Raw genomic sequence first — 17,896 nt, forward strand, 5'->3', positions numbered from 1 at the left:
TTCCTAATCCTTTCTTTGTTTCTCAACTAGTCAGTTAATCTCAGCAACCTCATCACAACCCTTATGATATGCTCAAGCTTCAAATTCCCAGATTACAATCCTACCTGGATCAAGCTCCTGATTGTCTTCTTCAACTCTTTTTTGCAAGGAATTTATTTATAAACTCTAACTAAAGTGCTAATGGTTTGTCACATTCATTCAAATGTATTTATAATGCTTACCTCACTGAGACTTTTAATTGTAGAAATCGGTTTTTAAATGTCTTCCCCTAACCACAATCTTTTTTTAAAAAAAGCAAATTAGGTTATTAAATAATGGATACAGACTATTTCCCAAATATCCATGGTTTAATACCTCCATTATTAATCACAAATTGTTTTTAATATCACCTCATACTTCAGTTATATAATTCAAATTTTTGTTTTTCTGGAATATCTTCTTTATAACTAGACATTTTCCTTTCCTTAACTTTGTATTCTAAGTTTTTGTAATTTGAAAAATGCTCTGTTGATTTTATATGCTGCTTTTAAATAAGAAATTTCTAAGTAGGTGATTACTTTGAGAATTGCTCTTTCAGAACCTAACAGTTTCCAGAAGAAGGCTGGTATTTTCATCGATGGATTGCAGTTAGGAGAAGATTTTATTGAGTTGCATAAACTTCTAGGAAAATCTGCTTTCAAAAATGCAAAACTCTATGGTCCTGATGTTAGCCAGCCTCGAGTAAAGACTGTTAAGATGCTGAGGAGGTAAGAGCTCGAGGAAGCAGAACCACTTTTCTTAAAAGTACTATTTCTCTCTGGTGAAGAACTCTCATTCGTCTGCCTGTTATTAAACGATTTGCTGCCTGACTAGATGGTTTACCAAAAAAGTTAACATTGACTGGCTCAGAATACCAAGGATTTGGGGGCAAATGGCACCAAAGATAAAATTTGTATCTGCATTAGGAAGTTTGTGTTTGCATGATCCTAAAGTAGTAACCAGCTCATTTCTAAGAAATAAAACTCTTGTGTGTATGTTGTGCATATAAATTATGTATATGAGAATTAAGTGATAACCTAATAGATTTTTTTGTTCTAGTTTCCTCAAGGCTGGGGGAGAAGCGATTGATTCAGTTACATGGCATCAGTAAGTATGTCTCCTGCTCTTTATACTGGCTTTACTTACTACCTAGTTTTCAAAATATTATTCCCATTTAATTGCTAATTGACTTTATAGTTGAAGTAAGAAACAAACTGTGTCTCAAGCAGCACGGTACTATAATTTTAATATGAATAAAACAAAAATTTTAACTTACTTTAAATAATGTGGTGGTTTCTACAAGATCAACGCACACTATCATTTAACTCATGGAGCGTATAAGTAGCTAAAGCCAATATGCTTGCCAAAGGACAGGTAAGCCACAAGTACCTGTACTGGTGACTGTGTCTTCTCAAGACAGAGTAACTGATCCCCTTCCATCTTGGTCTCTCCTTAGTAGAACTTCTGCCTTTTTTTTAAACAAGGGGTGGAAAGAGGTAGGAAGGAGAGCAAGTTTGGCCAATTAACTTAAAAGCAAAAAGTAAAGGTTGTTTTTTTTTTTTTTCCTGAATATTTTTTGAATAATTAAGCTACTACTTAAATGGACGAATTGCTACCAAAGAAGATTTTCTAAACCCTGATGTGTTGGACACTTTTATTTTATCTGTGCAAAAAATTTTCCAGGTAATAGTCTTTTTTTTTCTTTTTTTAATGTAAAACCAGAGTCTTTATTCTGTAGTTTAGCCAAATTATATATATATATATACACACACATATATATGCATATGTAATTTATATATATAATTTATATATATTATATGCATATATATGTGTATACACATATAATATATACACATACACATATATACACATATATACATATATGTAATTTATATATATAATTTATATATATTATGTGTATATAATATATATGTATAAATTATATATATATATAATTTAGAACAAAAAATATAAAACACATTTATGCATTTTTCTAATTTTAGAGAACAGGCAGTAGGTCTTATTCGCCGCTGCCCCCCTTAGTATTAGGTCTTATCCATGTATGTTGATTAGAAATTAAAAATATTTCTAATAACCTTTTGGCAGAATTAACTTTCAGAGGCCATAAGAATGAGATTACTTACATTCCTTTCACACCTAGTATTCCAATAAAAGTAAAGTGCCCAAGAACTAAATGACTGTGAATATATTTTGTAACTATATCGGACAGATGGATCTGGGAATACAAAGTTTTGAATGTCATTAATCTTCAACACCGTAATCAGTCACTTTGTTTGCAGTTACCATGGAGACTTTCCTCTTCCATAGGTTGTTGAGGAGACCAGACCCCACAAGAAGGTGTGGTTAGGAGAAACAAGCTCTGCATATGGGGGTGGAGCGCCCTTGCTGTCCAACACCTTTGCAGCAGGCTTTATGTGAGTGAAGTAGCATTCACCTCAGGGACCAGATGCAGCATGCTCTTATTCTATTTGGTTGAGCTAGTTCAGCAACCAAAACTCTTATTAAAGATGGTTTCTGAGCCTCAAAATTCGTTCTAGATTTTGCAAGAAAATGACTTCCTAAAACTTGTTGGATACCTTTAACATGTGTCCCAAATTAATCATTGTATGAATGAATTGCTTTAGAAGTTTTATTCCTTAATTATGGCCCAGAAACATGCCAAGAATTCCTCTTCTAAAGAAGTACATTGGGAAAAAAAAGAGAGAGAGGGAGACAGAAAGAGAGAAAAAAAGAGAGAGAGAGAGAAAGTACATTGTAAAAGAATGCATCTAGAACCTTGTCTCTGAGAAGGACACATATAATACATGTACCTACCCAGTATTTATAAATTCCCAAGAAGCCCAGTATTTATGAATTCCCAAGAAGTTTAGAGCCTGAAATATGAGGGGCTACCAATGAATTTAAAGATTTCCATTACGACTCCATTAACACACTTAATCTCTAGTTCCATATCCTCACATAGAGACTTATTCTCTTTCCTCTTCTACCCTCATTCTTATAAGCCCAGAATAAAGCATACAGAGAGAGGCATGAGGAGAAAAGAATGGAGATGTTTATTTTACCATTAACTAAAGATGGGGGACAAGAGGTGTCCATAAATGTTTAGGTATGATTCTACTTATTTCATGTTCTACTACTGCTGACTACCAGCAACTTTGTAGTCTTTAGATCTCACATGGAGATGGGGTGGGGGAGGAATACCCCAAAAGGCAAGGAATAACTGTCTAATTGCAGATATTGTCTTACCCTGAAGGGGATTTCCATGGCATGTTAACAATCTAGGGTTTGTTATCTTGCAGAAGTGTGGGGATATGTGAAGGGAAGAATAGTTTCCATTTCATTTGAATGACTTGTTTACAATTAATACCACTTTTCTGGTTTCTTGTTAATTCCCCCCACATAGATGAATAAATCAGAATAATATATAATTAGATTGATTTATTTTGTTTTCTAAACCTGAAGAACGCTTGGTTTCACTCTCTTAGGTGGCTGGATAAATTGGGCCTTTCGGCCAGAATGGGCATAGAAGTGGTGATGAGGCAAGTGTTCTTTGGAGCTGGAAACTACCATTTAGTGGATGAAAACTTTGAACCCTTACCTGTAAGTGACCATTATTTTCCTACTGCTGTGAGTAGATTAGAATAGGTTGAGGGCCCCTTGTATTAACTCCCTACGAACAGTCAAGCCTCTCAATAAATTCAATTTTCTCAATAAGTAACCAAGTCATGGAAAGATGAATTGGAGAAAACCTTACAGATCATCCATTCTAACATTTTTGTGTCTCAAGAGAAGAAATTGAGACCCAAGAATAAAGTTTTTTAGTGTGGACCGTTTGGGTCAAGGTGTCATTTGAAATTTTATGACTCCAGTTTTACAAGATATCAAACTTGGATCAAAAAAATGTTTTACAGTGTAAATCAAAGTTAAAATTGCCTACAGTATCCAGAGCTTTAATACTTTTTTATGTCATGAAATCATAATTTAGCTAACTTTAATATATGCTAGTACCATGTATTTGTACAAAAATCTCACCCTAAAAATTGGCTATTTTGTTAATAATCTTCAAGATACTTATGAATAATATCTCATTTTCGCCCTACCTTTTACTGAGTCTGGTGCTAAATTAAGAAATATAGCCTTTCTGTCTAAATAGCCACCTGAAAGATTAGATAGATAGATAGATAGATAGATAGATAGATAGATAGATAGATAGATAGATGATAGATAGAGCTGTGAGAAACTTAAAAACCTTGATTTTTATAGTCTAAAATGTCATTTGAGGATATCTGTTTTCTAAAGATAATTCCTAAGGAAATTAGGAATATTATAGAAAAGCTAAGAAAGTTTGCAGAAAGCACATATCAAAATATAAACTAGGCTTTTGTGCTTTGTAGATAGATTTCCCAACAAAATGGTTTTAATCTATAGTGGTCCAAGCTCATGGAGCACACTGTTCATAACTTTTAGAAAATTCTCTTAAAAATGCCTTTGTACAAAGTGGAATCTCTTTCTTGAATATATTATGAACCATTTATAAAGTTAAACCAAATATAATTTCATTAGAGAAATATCCAAAATCTGTTGCTGGCCCTTTCTTAATTGGACCTTTAACAAGGAAGATAAATAAGTAGTTTCTACAAAATTCACATTGAGTACACTGTGTAGAAATTAGCCCGCTTATCCTGTCATCCTTTGTAAATTAGTGCCAGCTATTTGTTGTGTTATTTAAATCTCCTCAGTGCCCACACATAAATCTTTAGCTTAAGAATCATTTGTATATGGGCTAAATATACTTCTTCCTCAAGGTTCACAGTCAGCTAGAAAAGCTTGCAAGAATAAATGGTACACTTGACACCTGGAGGATCCAAGGGAATCTGCCTCAAATCCATTTTACGTGTCTGTTTTCTTATTCGATTTGCATAACAATCCTGGAAGGTGGCAAGGCAAATAACTTAGATCCATTTTTCAGATGAGGAAGTTCAAATTGAGATGAAGACACGTGACTTGTTGGAGGTCACACAGTTGTCCTATATTACTACTGGCTCCACAGTCTGTATGCTTTCTACCCTTCCAGTCACTGAACCATGCCAAAGTTATGTCTTCTTTGAAAACATTTCATTGAATCCATTCTTGTCTCAAGTGAAAATTTGAATTTAAGCAGAGAAACAAAAGCTGTTTGACCTGTTAGGCCTAACTTTCCCTCAACTCAAGAAGGAAAAGTTGGAGTATATGTTGAGTTAGTTATTTTAAAACTTATTATTATGGACAATTTCAAAGTAGAGAGAAAGCATATGAATCTCCAATCTTGTTTAATCTATAATCTTACCCACTCCTCACCTCCCACCTACTGGATTACTTTCAAGCAAATCTCAGATATATCACTTCATCCACACATATTTCATTATGTATCTTCTTTGTAAAACCATAACAAAATATCATTATCAGAACTTAAAATATTAACAATAATTCTACAATATCATCAATTATTTAGTCATCGTTTCACATTTTCCTTATTGTCTCAAATGTTTTTAATAGTGTTTTCAAGTCCACAAGGTCTACATATTGCATTTGGTTGATAAAAAAAGTGTATTAATCTTTAAGTTCTCCCTCTCCCTTTTTTTTTCTCCTTTGGAGTTTATTAAAGAAACCAGGTAATTTGTTTTAATATTTCTCACATTCTGGATTTTGCTAAATTTATTATTCACATGTAGTATTATTAACATGTTCCGCTGCCCCCTGTATTTCTTGTAAACTGGTAGTTAGAACTAGGGGAATGACCTTATTCAGATTTTGTTTTGTTTTGTTTTGCAAGAATTCTTTACTAACTGGTAATGTTATATGCTTCCATCAAGAGACATGTAATATCTGGTTGTCCTTCTTTTTTTGACCTCAATAGCTACTAGAGATGATTGTTGCCTGATCTATTACTTTATTAGGGGGTTATAAGCTTTTAAAGAAAAATATTTTAATCTCTTAAACAGATAGAACTTTTATTTTAAAAAGTTGTATGTATGTATGTATCTAAAAGTTCTGCTTTGAACTTTGCTTTGAATTCTTGGATGTCAGACAGCAAAAAATATTTAAACTAACTCTGAACCATGAATTGTATTCTTGAGTTACATCCCCTAGCAGGCATGGACATCTGAATTGTGGAAACATAGTCCTCCAGTGATAAAAAGCAACATACAAGATATTGCCCTAGGATTCATGGGTAACACGAACCAAAAGATGAATCCTATTTAAATACCTCTAGAATAACAATCATAGTCTTTGTAGAATAGCTATTTGCTTCACATTGTTTTTGTTAAATAAAGAATTAAGTAAAGATCTATTTTTGTCCCTCCCCTTCCCAACCACCACAACTAGGATTATTGGCTCTCTCTTCTGTTCAAGAAACTGGTGGGCACCAATGTATTAATGGCAAGTGTGAAAGGTCCAGACAGGAGCAAACTTCGCGTATACCTTCACTGCACAAACATCAACCAGTAAGTATGCAACACACTCTTTACCACCCAACAAGTTTTAATTAGTAAGCACATAACTTCCTACTCTAATGCCCTGTTTTCCTCCATCTATCCAAGGGGTCTAAGCTATGTCATTGTTTTTTATGTCCATATTCATTCCATATTCATAGCGATATGGTGCCAAAGTCTCACTAAAAAATAAACAGCTTAAATATTAGCATTTGCAGTCCGGCAAATATTTTTACAATGATTTTAATTGTCATAATCTATAATAGAAATACACTCTGAATTTCAATAAAAAAGGAATAGTACAAATGTATTTTAATATGAACAATTACTTCATTAAATGACTGAGTGAATATAGATATTTATATGAATGAATAATTATATAAATATACTTATGCCCTTGTATCAAATCTGATAAATTTAATAAGGAAGAAGAATTAAAAGAAGAACAATAATCTTATTCTCAAAAGTTTCAACCCAATTTCTAGCCATAGACTTTTTGTAGTCCAGTGTTCTGGTAGGATGATAGTAAAATACTAATTCTAGCTAAAATAGCCACCTACCTTATCCAATTTCTGGTGAATTGGAACTCTGGATAGCGAGGGCCCCACCAGGAAGAAGTGGGGGAATAGTTTGGATGGACAAATTCTGAAAAGTATCAATAGATTTATTTTTCTTGTTTGCTTCACTCTTTTCAAAGGACTAGAAAAAGCCCCTGTTTATACTGTTTATAATTTGAATTCACATGAACCCACAAAGTGCACTTTTTACCATTTAACCTTTCTTTGTTGAACATGATGGGCTGACTAGCTTCCTAGCAACTCTGCTTGGCAAAGCGACAAAGGTCTCAGAGTGCTCTAGCCTGGAAAATGGTGGTGTGGAGAGCAAAATCATGTTTTCAAAAAGGACCACATCAGTATTCTTATATTATCATAAATATAAGGATAAAAAGGAAGGATAAAAAGAGGGCCCATCATCATTATAGATACTTAGTATCCATAGTTATATTTGTAATCAAATTTTTAATTGCTTAAATTTAATAAATATTTTTATTGAATTAGACTATTTGCTTTTAGCCCAAGGTATAAAGAAGGAGATTTAACTCTGTATGCCTTAAACCTCCATAATGTCACCAAGCGCTTGCAGTTACCATATTATTTATTTGACAAACAAGTGGACAAATACCTTGTAAAACCTTCAGGACCTGATGGATTATTTTCCAAGTGAGTAATTTTTCTTGTTCATTTCAAACTTTCATAAACACCAAATGTCTTGGTGTTTATCAGAATAGAGAGTGTTGACAGGGAGAAAAAGCAAGTCAATTATTTGAAATCTGACAATTCTTAATATTCAGGAAGTTTATATATGAATACTTATTAATACAGCTTTAACTTACTCTGAAAGTCCAAAACAGAAGGATATGAACACAAACTAGCAGTTACCTAAGGAATAGTTTGCATTTCAAAAAGACTTGATATATCGAGACCCACTCAATGCATTTAGATTATTTGCTCTAAAAAGATTTACAATTCTTGGTAACACTGTCACTAAAGCAAAATATACCTATATATAATTGCTATTAAAGGCATGGGGGTTGGTGTAAAATATTATACTATGTGAGCTTGGTATGATTCTCTTATAGATTAAAGTAGTTTTCATCAGTTAGAGGAAGAAAAAAAATGGCCAGAAATGTACCTTTTATGTGGATCATTTAAAGTTGGTTCAAACACATTTTGGTTTTAAAAGCCATGTCTTATAAAAGATCATATTCAACAGACTATCCAAGAATGACTATGAGCCTTGATGAGTTAGGCACACAAACATTGTCAGATTTTTGTCCAATATGTGTTAGAAGGTGCTCTCTTCATCATGACTATTCTCACTTTGGAACATAAAAAATTAAGAGTTTACAAAATTCTCACCATCTCCTCCCATCTTCGTAAGTATTATATGAGTGATATGTTCAGTGACAATTAGCATCATAACCTGAAAGAGGACAGTAAGCATGCTTTCTCCAAAGTCCTGTCCCCCATAGAAAAGCATTATTAACACTGGATACCATTCCTTTATTTTTCCCTATGCTTTATTTTACTATAACTATAATCATAAAACTTCTCATGGAAAAAAGGGAGAGGGAACCCACAAATTTTCCCAAGTGTCTCTCCATATAGAGACATTATAGACATTAATAGAACTGCATGTTTTATAAAATACCTTGGCTTACTCACCCATTTTTTTCTACTCTTTAAACCTTTTTCCCCTTGTCGTAAATAATACACATCTGGGCAACAGATACTTTCCTCTATCTGGGTTCTGACACTCTTTTTGAAATGGGTATTTTTAGCATATTTGTGTCCAATGCTCATAAGAGAAAAGCTTTTCTGAAGTAATTGAATAATCACTATAGAGTAGGAAGTGTCTTAAGAGATCATTTTAGTCTAACCTTAGATAGGTGGTGAGGACATTGAGCTCTGTTTAATTCCTCCTCTGTTGGAGCTTCCAGCCTCTTTGGTGGCTGTTATTTCTGGCAAGGATAAGGTGAGGCTCTCTGTGCCTTTTCTCTGCTGCTCTTACTTTTGTTCTCTAGGGCAGAGGTTGGAAACTATACCTCATGCCTGTGGACAAGTTGGTTTAGAGGATTTTTTTTTTCTTTTTCCAGTAGGGGAGATTGACATTCACTGTTTTTATTGTTAATTAGTTGTCAACATTTAACAGTTGACAATTACTAAAATATCTGGGTTTCTAGCTTTTCTTTAAAAATGGGTACTCTAGCAACTCTGGGCTTGTTTCCTCAACTAGATGGAGCTGAATTGGGATTGTGTACTTTAGACAGGTCATTCGGCTTTTTACTTCTCTTTTGTCCCTATGTGACCCTGTTATCTTATGCCTGTCCTACTGCACTTGCATATGTAACTTCCTTGGCCTTTGTGGGTATTTGAGTTTGCTACTCTTAATCTGAAACAATGCCAGATAACTCATTTTCTCCAGAATAATTCTCAACTATTTGAAAACAATTGGATTGTCTTCCAGCTCTATTTCATCTGAAACTTCACAAGCATGTCTTCTATTTCTTCATCATCATGTTGCTTACTTCAAAATATGAAACAAGATACTACCCTCGAGTAAAACCTAAATATGAAACAAGATACTACCCTCAAGTAAAACCTAAATATGAAACAAGATACTACCCTCAAGTAAAACCCTAACCTTATTGCCCACTCTGATACAGAAATAATCAGCATGCTTTAAGCTTACACTCCGTACACTGGTAGCATCCTTTAGCTGTATTTATAGCTGATTAAACAATATAGCCCGATGGTATTAGTATTTTGCCCCTGTTTAGTCATCTTAACCCACAGCGGTATTAATTTACAATGATTAGATTTACATTTAAACTCTGTAGCCTCTTCAAAAGTACTTCTGAAACATTTTGGTGTACCCTTGTTAATGATCCTCAATGTCATGCATAATAGCTCTTACTGTCATGTAGAGATGTTTTCAAAACCTATTTCTGTTTGTGGTTTCCTGGTGATAGTCATGGCATTTCCTTCTCGAGCTCATCTAAAAACGGATGTGATACAGGCATGAAAGCAAACCCTGGTGCATGTGGACTAAGTACAAACGCAATGCAGGCTGTTACCTGCCAGCACAAATGTGGGCATCTTATTGATGTTTTAAGGTACAGAGCCCAGAGCTGGACCTCTAATCAAGGTTGAATGGAACCCAGTTTTTCTGCTGACTGATATTTAATGAAGATAAAGTATAAGAGATATTTAAAAATAGAAACTTTATAATAATGCTAAATTAGAAATGACCAAATATGTAACATTAGGCCATAACATAAGTAAATAACTAGTATACTCACACAATGGAATCCTGTGCAGCCTTTAACATGATGTAATGCTGTGAGCAAATGTTTAGATGTGATAAGGGAAAAAGAATCTAGTTTAAGAGACTATGTATAATATACTCATTTTGTTTAAATTAAAATACATATGTATTATGCATGTGTAGAAAAGAGATGAAGGAATATACATCAAAATATTAAAAATAGTTATAATAATTTAACAGGTTGCTTTTGTTATGTTTATTTCTGAATAACAATGGTGATAATACTTTTGCAGTGCTTGCTACATGCAATGCACCATTTTAAGTGTTCTACATATATTACATGAATTACATATATGACATACATATAACTCTGACTTTAACTAAACTTCTAAATTTTCAACAATAAAAAAGTGCTAACTTTTTTCACAATGTTAAAAGCATTTAAGAAAAAGATAATAGAGATATAAACATTTATATCTCTATTCCATAATTTAAATTCCATAATTTAAAATTATAGAAGTAACTGTAGAACCAAAAGGAGACTAAAGCTTTCTTCATGAGCTCTTGTTTATATTGCATTTGTTGCTGTGAACATGCATCATTTGATTTAAAAATAATAAATGTGCATAAGAAATAACATTTGTGCTTAACATTTTCTTCCATTTTTTGACTTAGTTTTGAATTTGAATTCCAACAATGAAATGCAAAAAAATAAAGAAATAAAACAAAATTTTTGGAATCCATGGTTTAACCAAACAAAATCATTTCTGTTTCACCACTGCAGTATACATTCTACCAAAATATCTTAACAATATAAGAAAATGAATGCATATCTCCTGGGGAAGGGGAGTTAGAAGATTATGGCCATAGTTACAAGTAGGAAATTTCATTGACTGTCATTTTTTAAGTTTGTAAAATTTACATTTTATTCTATATATTTGCTTTATATAAAAATGTTTTCAACTATTTGCTATCAAATAAAATTGCCACAAATCCAGAAGTTATGTCATATTTATCCTTTTTATTCTTCCATTATATTGCCTAGTATAGATTACATGTATTCCCTTTTCTGTAAAGGGCCAGATAGTAAATATTTCAGGCTTTGCAGGCCATATGGTCCCTGTCAAAACTATTCAACTCTACCAAAGTAGTTTAAAGATCATCTAGGTCAAATGCCTAACTGATATAGTGTTGAATATAGTTATGTAATATTAGCTGCTACAAAACATTTTTTTGGTCTTAAAAAGATCTTGCAACTTTTATAGAGAAGGTGGAGCATGCAAAACTTCACTAACTTGGACATCTTTCCATTTTGCAGATCGGTCCAACTCAATGGTCAAACTCTGAAGATGGTGGATGATCAAACCTTGCCAGCTATGACAGAGAAACCTCTTCGCCCAGGAAGTTCACTGGGCTTGCCAGCTTTCTCTTATGGATTTTTTGTTATTAGAAATGCCAAAGTTGCCGTGTGCACTTGAAAATGAAAGGCATATGCTAGCCCTGAGATTGACTTTTCAAGTGTATTGATAAAAGGAAAGCAAAAATCAAGCTGCAGGAAAGCAAGCAGATACATTACAAATCACCTCGTGGGAACTTTGGAGGCACCGGGACACTCTCAGTGCTATATAGCACAGAATATTGTTTTCTCTAAGTAGACCACTACAAATAATAATACCTTATGCCAAACACTATGCCTGTACTTTGCATGTACTATTTTTATTTAAGCTTATTTAAAATGTATATGAATGCTCCCAATACAGCCAGGATGCAAGTAAGTGAAGGATATATTATTAGTTTTAAGAAAGTGCTTAGTTGTTTTTATTTTAAAAAACAGTTACTAGAAGGCTGTCAGATTCTTTCCTCCACAACCTTCAAATAGTTTATAAAAGAAGACCATCTCTTTGCACCTTAACAGTGAGCTAGATTCAGCTGCTGCTTCTCTTCTCATATAACTGAAATTGATTTGCCAAGAGGAAAAATTTAATGCAGTATATTATTACCATCTGTTAATGTTTATTTTTGTTCTACCTTCAGTTCTTGTTTTTGTTAGGAAGCTTTTGGCTGCAAGTAACAGAAAACCCAGATTCATATGGCTTAAACAATAAGGACATTCATAATCACAAATAACAAGAAGTTCAAACGGGGTAGGCTCCACAGCTCATATGTCAGCAGGGAACCAGGTTCTTTCCATCTCTGCTCTGCTACCTTTAGTATTGGCTTCATTCTCAAGCTGGTAGCATGATAGGTGTAGCTATTGCATTCAGACCTGGCAGCATCTGGAGAAAATAGATGAGCAATTTTTCTGTGTCTCCTTCACAGACTTGAACCCTTTCACAGAGCCTCTCCAGCAAACCTCGCCTGGTATTTCCTTATGTCTTATTGGTTAGGAATGGGACACATGACCATTCTCCCAGTGACTGGCAACATCAATAAGATTCCTGTAATTATCTGCTAGTAATCTTTTGGAATGGAGAGAGTGTTAGGAAGTCTGTAGCACTGACCTCTACAGTTCTGTCCTTTTATCAGTGACAGAATGTATTATTTTCTCCTGTATCTTAATTTTTAGAAATATAATCCTCTCTATATTTATGCCTCTATGAATATTGTCTGAATTAAATTGGATTACGTTTATAAGGAGCTAAAGCTAGAACTTAAAGTTTCGATGTTTGAATACCCTTAAATTTTATATGTAAGTAGTTTTTACATTTTCACATTTGAAATAAAAGCAATTTTTATAACCTCAACATCACCTGATTATGCTTTTAATAAAGCTTAAGCCTACAGATCCTTACATTAGGAAGGCTTATTTTTCTTCATTGTGTTGTTTACACCTCCTATTTTTATTTGTCCTTTCAGTCTCCCTAACACCAAAAAAGTTGACCTTGAAGAAAAGAGATCATCAGGTACAAACACAATTTTTTCCCTCGGCATGTAGATTCAATCATGATCAAAGTCTTGTCCTGTCTGGGTTTTTTTTTTTTCCTGTCTTCGCTGCCATTTAATAAATTCAAGGTATAATTTTCACTTGTATATTAATAATAATCATCATCCTCTCCTAATTATTCTGCCTGACTTTGCTTAAAAGTCTTAAATGGCTTCCCCTTTCTTATAGGCACACAGGTCCTCCATAACCTGGCACCTGCCTATTTCTTCCACTTCAGCTCTTGTCATTCTCTCCATAAATTCTGTTTTCCACCCATATAATGGTTGAGAAGTCTGAACATACAGCCTCTTTTACCTTTTGCTTCTGTACCTTTGGTGCTGCTCCTTCTGCTCTCTACTTGGCCTATTCTAACTCTCTTTTCTATACGGCAAACTTGCACATTTACTAAGACCCAGCTCAAACATCAGTTCCAATACCTCTCCTATCATTCAAGTAGCTCTAATTATATTTCTTTGCTCCTATAGCTGTTTAGACATTTACCATGACACTTACAATGCATCTTGCAATTATGTGTATAGATACACATAATTGTATCTATATATATCTTTCTAACTTCACTTTAAGCCTGTAAGAAAAAAGTACAATATCTTAATCATCTTTGTATTCCCTGTGCTTAGCATATTTTCTGGCCCACAGTAGCCACTCAGTTGTTTCCTTAATGACAGAAAAAGAACATTCAAGTTTGAAACTAGCTTAGGTATTTTGATTTTGTATATACAGAAAAATTTAATGATGTTTTAAACCTGCAAACGTATTGTCTGCTAACTTTAAAAAGTCTTTTAAAAATTATCTCTAGTGAGCCCTTACTGATGGTGAATGGTTATATGAAGACTGGGGGCATGGTTATGTGAAGAAAGGAACGTTCTCAGTTATATTTTCGTGAATATTAAATGCATTATTATTAAGGTTTCCTTAAACTTCCTTAAAGGAAGCTCTCACCTGTAGCGTCATCATTGAGACTTTTTGAGTCCACACGTTTCTATTGGTATTTAAACAATCAAATATATTTACTATCTGCAACTTATTATTTTAATTTTGTCTTAGTTTCACCCTTGTGGTTCACTTCATCTCCATGAGAATGGGAATTTCCAAGTTCTGTTGTAAAAATTATGTGTTCAGGCCTTGTCAGTTCTGTAGTGTGCCCATTTTTTTTCTTTCTTTTTAAAAAATTCCGATGTGTTGAATCAACCTGTTGAATCACCTCATGGATGATTAGTCTCTTCTAACCAGAATTATCCTTCTAACCAGAATTTTGACTGCCAACAAAACTAACATAAGCACCCATCTGTTTATCAGACAATACAAAATGAAAGGCGGAATGTTTAAAACTAAATTTAAATAGCAGTGGAATGAATAATTAGTTTCTTTGGGAGCCGAAGGGTAGGGTGGAAGGGGGCTTGAACAACACAAATTTATTATTCTGTAGTTGTATAGATTAGAAGTACAACACAGGTCTCACTGAGCTAAAATCAAGGTGTCAGGCTCTTCTTTTCTTGAAGCTTTAGATGAGAATCTATTTCCTTGCCTTTTTAAGCTTCTAGAGACCACCTACATTCCTTAGTTCAAGGCCTCTTTCCATCTTCAAAGCTAGCAGTGACAGGTCAAGTCCTCACAATGCATCGCTTTGACCTTCCATAGTCACATCTCTTTGTGACTCTCTTCTGCCTCCCTCTTCCACTTTTAAGAATCCTGGTAATTACATTGTGTAATCCAGGATGAATAACTAGTTTCAACTATACATATCCTTGGTGACCTTATAGAAAATGTTACTGATGACTGGTTCATGTATTATATGCCTTAGAAAAACATAACGTGCAAATTCCCATTCTCACTCCACCCCTAGGTCAGATATTTGGGTTTGTTTCCAAGACTCCTCTCTTGTTCTTTTTTAATTTTATACCATTCTCAATTTTAAAAACTTACGGGTTGGAAAGCCCTAGAGCAATTTAGGTACTTAAATATTTAATCTTCCCTTTTATTACTATTAAATGCTATAGGTTTTATGACAAGTTAATTTAAGTTGAATTTGTTCTTTCCTTATTTTCACATATTTGATCATAGTCCATTAGTTTCTGAATTGTTTTTTTTTAGGTTATTTTATTACATGCAACTTATGTATTTATTTAGATACCCATAGACTTTTCAAAGGACAATAACAAATCTAGCTTATCTGATTCTGCAGCACTCCAAACTTAATAAGGAAAAACTGCATGTTTAACAGATTCTTCCTAAACACATTTCATTAAAAAACCTCTTATACATCTAATAAGTCACAAACAAATTTAGTATATCAAGTTCTCTAAGCATTTAAACATCTTTAAAAAAAAAAAAACAAGTTATAGTAAAAACTATATAACTTGCATAAAAGTATTATTTCTTCATCCCAAAGTTATGAATTTACTCCCTTAGCCAGAGTTAACGATTACCGATTCAGGCCCGCTTCACCAAGTAAGGTAACAATCAGGTTTTTGATTAGAGAGTCTAGAAACAGGATATAGAATGACTAATGTGTTCGTTAAGTTCAACTCCTTCTTATGTTTAGGTGGCAGAGGTGGGGTCATCCAAAGTACAGCCTAAGACAAGGACTTGTGGTCAGGTATTTTACTTGGGAAGTGATCTCAGTAAGCAAACATGAGTGATCAAGGAGAGTGAGACGGAGAAGGAAAAGCCAATGTTAAGATTTACTGTTTAGTTTGCTGAGACAGACAATGACAATGCAGTTCTACCAGCACTGCAGGGAAGCTCATGGGATGCCTCTCTTATTATTCTCATATTTCTTGGCAGCTTTCATTTTATAGTCACTTTACTGTCAATTACAATTTCTATAAAGAACAGCAGCTTCACATAAAATTGTTTTAAGGCCTGAAGCGATTATAGTTATTGATTGCACTATTTAAACTTGAAAGTCACTTTTACACCTTTAATAGCCCGTGTTGGGAAACAAACGATTTTTTTTAATCTAAAACATTTTCTCTCTGACCCACCCCAAAATCAGATGAAACAAAGTAAATAAGTAAAAATCGTTCCAAAGATCAAATATTATAATGAATTTAGAAGTGTTCAGAAATGTAGATCTATAAAAATTAAGTATATATATAGAATGTATTGATTGATTTATCATTAAACAAATATTTGTTTAATGATAATATATAGAATGTATTGATTGATTTATCATTAAACAAATATTTGTGGAATGAATGAATTTATTCACCATCTACTAGGTAATATTACCTGTATTAAGCAGTTTTCCAGAGAAACAAAACCAATAGTGTGTGTGTGTATATATCGATATAGATAACATTTCTAAAAGATCACTAAAGAAGTTAAAACTTGTTATTCATTCCACTACCATATATTTTTAGTTTTAAATACTCCTCTTTCATTTCATATTGTATCGTGAGATAAACATATATATGTGTGTGTGTATATATATATGTGTGTGTGTATATATATATGTATATATTCCAATAACGTGTATGTATATACATGTGTGTGTGTATAGCTTACTTTAAGGAATTGACTCATGCGATTATGGAAGCTGGCAAGTCCAAAATATGCAGGGTAGGCCAGCAGGCTAGAGACTCGGAAAACAGCTGATGCTGCAGTTCAAGTTTGAAGGTCATTTGCTGCTTTAGTTCTTTCTTGCTTGAAGGAATTCAGTCTTTTGTTTTATTCAGGCCTTCTGATATTTATTCAGGCCAACTGATAGAACGTGGCCCACCCACATTATTGCAGGCAATTCGATTTATTCAAAGTACATGTTAAAATCATCCATAATATCCTCACAGAAACATCCAGGTCAATATTTGACCAAATATCTGGGCACCATAACACAGCCAAGTGGGCACATAAAATTAACCATCCCATTTCTTATGGATAATAACTTTTAAAAAAGCAAACAGAGTCCCTTCCCCTAGGGACTCATGATCCAGGGTGAGAAATGAGAGTCTTGTAGGTTCTTTTAGAGATAACCCAGTCTCTGCTTTTTCTAAAGAGTTTATAGCAGTTGAGTGCCTTCCCCAAGAGCATACATACAGTGCCTTGGCAACAGTGTCTGAAAATTATTTAAGTCTAACCGTTGTAAGTCAGGGACTTCTGTAGTCTTTGTGTTCTCTAAGAATAGGATTTTTTCTCCTTGATGTGCCCTGTGATAAGCATAGTGCTTTCATGATGCAAGAATTCAATAAATATTTTGTTAAATTATTTAGTCTCTTTGAGTTTACAATCAAAATGAGCAAAACATTCAAATTAGTGTAATACAAAGAGAAATTATTTAAATTCCGTAAAAGAGATAAAACAGTTCTATTAATGTTTCAGAAGAGGAAAATATCTTATATAGTTGTAAGATTATGTCTAAAATTCTAAGTGCCATGGCAGTGCTAAAGAGAAGATGCTGCTCTCTTGTGTAAGTTTCAGTGGAAGACAGTGTGGACAAACAATAACAAACTCAGAAACTCAGTTTTCACCTTCATCCTGGCCCCAAAATTCAGCTCTAAGGTTCTTTCTCCTACTAAACACACAAACACACACTCACTCACTCTGATGGCAAGTCTAACGATTCCTCTCAAGTAATGAGCCCACCAAGGAAGCTAGAAGAAAACTTGCTCCAAAT

At 33.6% G+C, this 17,896-nt stretch overlaps 1 protein-coding gene across 2 annotated transcripts in view; it reads left to right on the forward strand.

The window, feature by feature from the left end:
- Window positions 1-12,031, forward strand: part of HPSE (heparanase) — a 31,860-nt gene extending 19,829 nt beyond the window's left edge. The window contains exons 5-12 of one of the 2 annotated variants that reach the window (XM_011356341.2): window positions 578-746; window positions 1,078-1,125; window positions 1,608-1,701; window positions 2,347-2,453; window positions 3,525-3,639; window positions 6,406-6,524; window positions 7,586-7,732; window positions 11,659-12,031. In XM_011356341.2, coding sequence (XP_011354643.1) covers window positions 578-746; window positions 1,078-1,125; window positions 1,608-1,701; window positions 2,347-2,453; window positions 3,525-3,639; window positions 6,406-6,524; window positions 7,586-7,732; window positions 11,659-11,818 — 959 coding nt within the window. In that variant the 3' untranslated portion in view covers window positions 11,819-12,031. The remainder of the gene's footprint in view (window positions 1-577; window positions 747-1,077; window positions 1,126-1,607; window positions 1,702-2,346; window positions 2,454-3,524; window positions 3,640-6,405; window positions 6,525-7,585; window positions 7,733-11,658) is intronic. The other variant, XM_023528453.1, reaches the window with a different exon arrangement.
- Window positions 12,032-17,896: the final 5,865 nt, after the last annotated feature.

Source organism: Pteropus vampyrus, unplaced genomic scaffold (genome assembly GCF_000151845.1).
Source record: "Pteropus vampyrus isolate Shadow unplaced genomic scaffold, Pvam_2.0 Scaffold25, whole genome shotgun sequence".
Classification (NCBI taxonomy): Eukaryota; Metazoa; Chordata; class Mammalia; order Chiroptera; family Pteropodidae; genus Pteropus; species Pteropus vampyrus.